Raw genomic sequence first — 4,394 nt, forward strand, 5'->3', positions numbered from 1 at the left:
GTAAAGAATGGACCTTTAAAGCGTGATACCAATCAGAGTTGCCAATATACACCATCCTTAGCACCGTTAGTAACTAGACATTCACAAAAAACTAGAAAACCCCGTGAGATCAACATTATATGAAAGGGTCTAGTTTTTACATGGTGAGCACAAGTCTAGTTACTCTTCCTATGCATGCTAGTTTTCATTTCATCAATCATTTTCTACAATCTAGCATACATCACACAAGCATGGAAAGGGAATTTAAAAACTTGTGCCATACAAGCAAACATATGTAATGTACATACAAGTTTATGAGCTTGCTCCCCCTACTTGTGTGCTTCAAATTTTAATTGATCCCCTTATAATGTCATATTTCATTTGTTTGCTCCCCCTATCTTACTATCTTTGTGAATTCTCTCTCCCTTTATTAACAATTAACACAAAAGGTGAGCTCAAATTTTAGATAGGTTGGGGTGAAACCATGTGAAGTGAGGATCATTTTTCCAATTTGGTTCAATCTAGATTACTTGCAAAAGATATTTAACTCGGTTTGATCCAAGGGCAAGCTTCTTCAGTCCTTCAAATAAGGGTTATCATGCACCATGTTGAGTTAAATACTTATAACTCATTCTCTAGATTAAACACTAGGTTCACAAGCCCACAAACATGTCATATGCTACCACTAGATCATTTTAAGCATACAAACAATAGTGGTACCATACAAGCATTAAATTCATTTGATTTCCATGAATGAGCCTAAGATATGATATGAATGATTAGATGCACTAAATAAGTCCTTAGCAAAGGATGAACGACATGACAATCAATTTTACCTTGCTTTGCTCGAAGGAGAGGCATGTCATATAGTGGAGGTGCATCAACACATATTTGAGAAGTCAAGTATGTTCAATTCATTCCTTAGCTTGCAAAACCTCTTTTCATCAAGTGGCTTGGTGAAGATATCGACAAGTTGATCATCGGTGCCCACACTCTCAATGCAAATGTTCCCTTTTTGTTGGTGATCTCTAATGAAATAGTGGTAGACATCAATGTGCTTTGTTCTTGCATGTTGAACTGGATTGTTGGTGAGCTTGATAGCACTCTCATTGTCACATAGCAATTGCACTTGTTTGAATTTGATTCCAAAGTCACTCAAAGTAGCCTTCATCCAAAGTAATTGAGCACACCAACTACCAGCCGAAATGTACTCCGCTTCGACGGTTGAAAGTGCTACACTATTTTGCTTCTTTGATGACCAAGACACAAGTGATCTTCCCAATAGTTGACATGTATCCGATCCATTCACCACCAGGGTCACTGGTCCTGATATCGGAAAATGTGGCATCAACTGCTAGAATGAGCTGAATATATTAAAGAGTGGAACTAGCACCCATTGTCTCTTTCTATAGTATGCTAGGAACTTGGGGGAGAAGTTAATTACATATGGTGTAATATGTACCTCCGCTAGTGTTTATCCATAAGTTAATATAATATATATAGACTGCCTAGCTTGTCCGAAAGTTTATGAGAGTATCAGCGAATTATGTATGGCCACCAGGTTGATTTAGTGTGTACATTCAAATCTCATCTCCCAATATCAAATGCGTTTACCATGAAGCATCAATTATAGCTTTGCTTAAAAGAATTTAGAAGAATGTTGCACAAACCAATTAACAAATACAATTACACACCATTTTTTGACTAGTTTGTGTATACCCTCGTATTTACATGCTACAAATTGCTCAAATCCAACCCATCCTAGCTTTTGTCAGTGCAGGGCTGTGGGAGAACTGTCCCGGATTTTCTCCATTTTGCATTCTGGCATGTGCTTTGTGTATTGCCCTTGCCGTGCTGCATTTTTAGGTTGATGTTTTGCAAGGTAATGTCTTGGCATGGGACATTCTTGCTGCAGTTCATCTTGATGGCATCCTTGGTGGTGGTTGTCCCTCTGATGTTCTTGAAGACGACATTGCTGACCTCGACAGCCGACCCTTGCGCTTCGCATGGCTTGGCCTTGTCGCAGTAGTTCTGGTCGATGATTATTGGGTTCTTAACATCATACATGACCATGTTTTGGAACGTGATATCCTTGGCGTATCCACTTCCTCCCTGGTATGTTTTGATGCGTGCTCCGTTAGTCGTGTCATATAGTTGCACGGAATCTATGGTAATGCCAGAGACTTCAGCTCTTGAGTTGTCATCTCCTAAGCTTCCTATACTGATCCCATGTCCAGGACCACAAACAACTTTGGAGACATGAAGATTATGAGTCCCGTTCTCGATTGACATGCAATCATCCCCTGCGAAATTCAGCGGTGATGAGTTCACCGAAAGCTTGAAGATGCAATAGTGGCATATGTTGTATACGATACGAATAAGTATTCGCATCAAGCTACTTACCTGTCTTGATCTTGCAGTTTGTGACGCGTACATCCTTGCTCCGAGTGATGTGGATGTCGTCGGTGTTAGGGCTCGTGCCAGGCGCTGTGATGGACAACCGCGCCAGTAGCACATTGGTGCAATCCTCGACTGACATGTGGATCTGTTGGCTGTTCACAATTTTCAGATCCTCCACTCTCAGATTGGTGCAGTAGTGGAATGACAAAGCCGTTGGAGCTTCCTTGCAAGGCTGAAGAAAAGAGAAGCCAATTCTGCTAGGTTAGACACTTCCTAGTAAAGCACAAGCTTACAAATATTCAGATAAATAAGGGTCTGTTTGGTTTCCATAAGTCAGGTGACTGAAAATCAGTGACTTATAAGTTATGCCTGTTTGGTTGTAGATGACTTATAAGCTCATTAAAGGTGTGGGCCCCACGTGGAAAAGGATAACTTATAAGTTTTAAGCAGGGGTGGACCAACTTAAAACTTATAAGCAGGGGTGACTTATAAGTTGGTGGTGTTTGACAAAATAAGTCACTTATTTTACTTTTTAACTTATAAGTAGTTGACTTATTTGGAACCAAATAGGCCCTAAACCAAAGGGTCGGCACCACACTTACCAGAGCCTTGTTGATCTTGCACGAGTGTGGCCACCACTTCTCGCCATTGCCATCGATGGCGCCACCGCCATTGACGGTAAGCTTGTTGACGCTTCGGAACACGATCCAGTGCCTCCTGTCCTTGTCGCTCCAGTCCGCCCTGTTCGGCGACGCCACCAGCGTTCCCTTGACCGTGAGAGTAACGCTGGACTTGCACGGGCCCTGGAGAGTGACAAGTTTGAGCAGGTAGTGCCTGCTGTCTGGGACGAGCACGACGGCCGGTCGCGGCGAGGCGCACGCCGCCTTCCACGCCCTGGCCAGCGCCTGCGTGTCGTCGTGGCTCCCATCGCCACGGGCGCCGTAGCGGTCGACGCTGAACACGCTCTGCGACGACGGCGACGCCAGCGACCTGCCCCTGGGAGCGGCGGCGGATCCATTGGCGCGAGGGCTGTGCAAGTGGTTCGTGCCGTCAGCCGTGTCGTCATTGTTCGCTCCTGCAGCCTCAAGAGTGCCGGACATGAAGAGCATCGCGAGGAGAGGCACCATGAACACAAGCTTCACCAGCTTCCTGCTGGATGCCATTGTCAGAGCTACGCACGCGCGCTGTCTTGCGGCCTCGACTTTGAACTCTCAAGTGAACAAAGATCACCGAAAAAATACAAAGATCACAGGGAACTTGTTGCTAGGCTTGCTCTGCTTGGTGATGGTGTTGGATTGGATGGTGACTTGGTGAGTAAGCAGCATGCCAACGACCGTATATATAGGCGCGCGCGATGAGGCGGGATGCGTTGCTTGTGAAGAAGAGTTAGGTTGGCAGCAGATATGTGCAGTGGAGTGTGCATGCATGCTTTGCCATGCATACCCCCATGCAGGCCCCATGGATTCCTGAGATTCTTCAGGCATGGCAAAGGGAGATAAATGTGCCTGAATCATGTCCACCTGCAGGTATTTCTCACGACGAAAATTCTAACGTTTGTTTGCTTGCCCGCTGCCGTTGATGCGAGTACGTCCGATAGTGCACGTGCACGAGTGTTTGTGTACGTTTGTTCTCAGGACAAGTCAGCATGTCCATCAGATTCTTTGCAGTGCACTCCATGAAAGTTGGAGCATGAGGGCCCCCACGGCAGTGACAGTTCATAATTCGGTTAGGCGTATGTGAGGAACTGAACCATGCTTTATATAATTTCCCGGTATGACGATGTCCGGAAGCAACAGGGGCTTATAACGTCCGGAAGCAACATATACTAATATTATAGCATTCAACGTGTCGATGATGATGCAATCTGCTACTATAAGCACTTCATAAGCCAGCCGGTTCAGTAGTGCAAGAGTCAGCACAATCGACGCAAGCAATCGATCATGCATCTGTTTACAATGTTTCAAACTATGTATTGCAGCACCAATTATATAATATCTCACTAGCTATTACAAATT

At 44.6% G+C, this 4,394-nt stretch overlaps 1 protein-coding gene across 1 annotated transcript; it reads right to left on the bottom strand.

Moving 5' to 3' along the window:
- Nucleotides 1–1,705: 1,705 nt before the first annotated feature.
- Nucleotides 1,706–3,542, bottom strand: LOC136479413 (polygalacturonase ADPG1-like). The gene is made up of 3 exons (XM_066477290.1): nt 2,982–3,542; nt 2,383–2,611; nt 1,706–2,282 (listed from the first exon to the last, which is right to left on the bottom strand). Exons 1-3 carry the CDS (start codon nt 3,540–3,542, stop codon nt 1,741–1,743), a joined length of 1,332 nt encoding a protein of 443 aa, XP_066333387.1. The 3' UTR covers nt 1,706–1,740.
- Nucleotides 3,543–4,394: the final 852 nt, after the last annotated feature.

Source organism: Miscanthus floridulus, chromosome 1 (assembly GCF_019320115.1).
Source record: "Miscanthus floridulus cultivar M001 chromosome 1, ASM1932011v1, whole genome shotgun sequence".
In the NCBI taxonomy this organism is placed as follows: domain Eukaryota; kingdom Viridiplantae; phylum Streptophyta; class Magnoliopsida; order Poales; family Poaceae; genus Miscanthus; species Miscanthus floridulus.

Bases quoted from the DNA above. Each gene is read 5' to 3' on its own strand.
- LOC136479413 (XM_066477290.1), bottom strand. From the start codon at position 3,542: ATGGCATCCAGCAGGAAGCTGGTGAAGCTTGTGTTCATGGTGCCTCTC. The intron at 2,612-2,981 runs GTAAGTGTGGTG...TCTTTTCTTCAG, and splicing joins GCAAGATCAACAAGGCTCTG to CCTTGCAAGGAAGCTCCAAC. The intron at 2,283-2,382 runs GTAAGTAGCTTG...TGAATTTCGCAG, and splicing joins AAACTGCAAGATCAAGACAG to GGGATGATTGCATGTCAATC.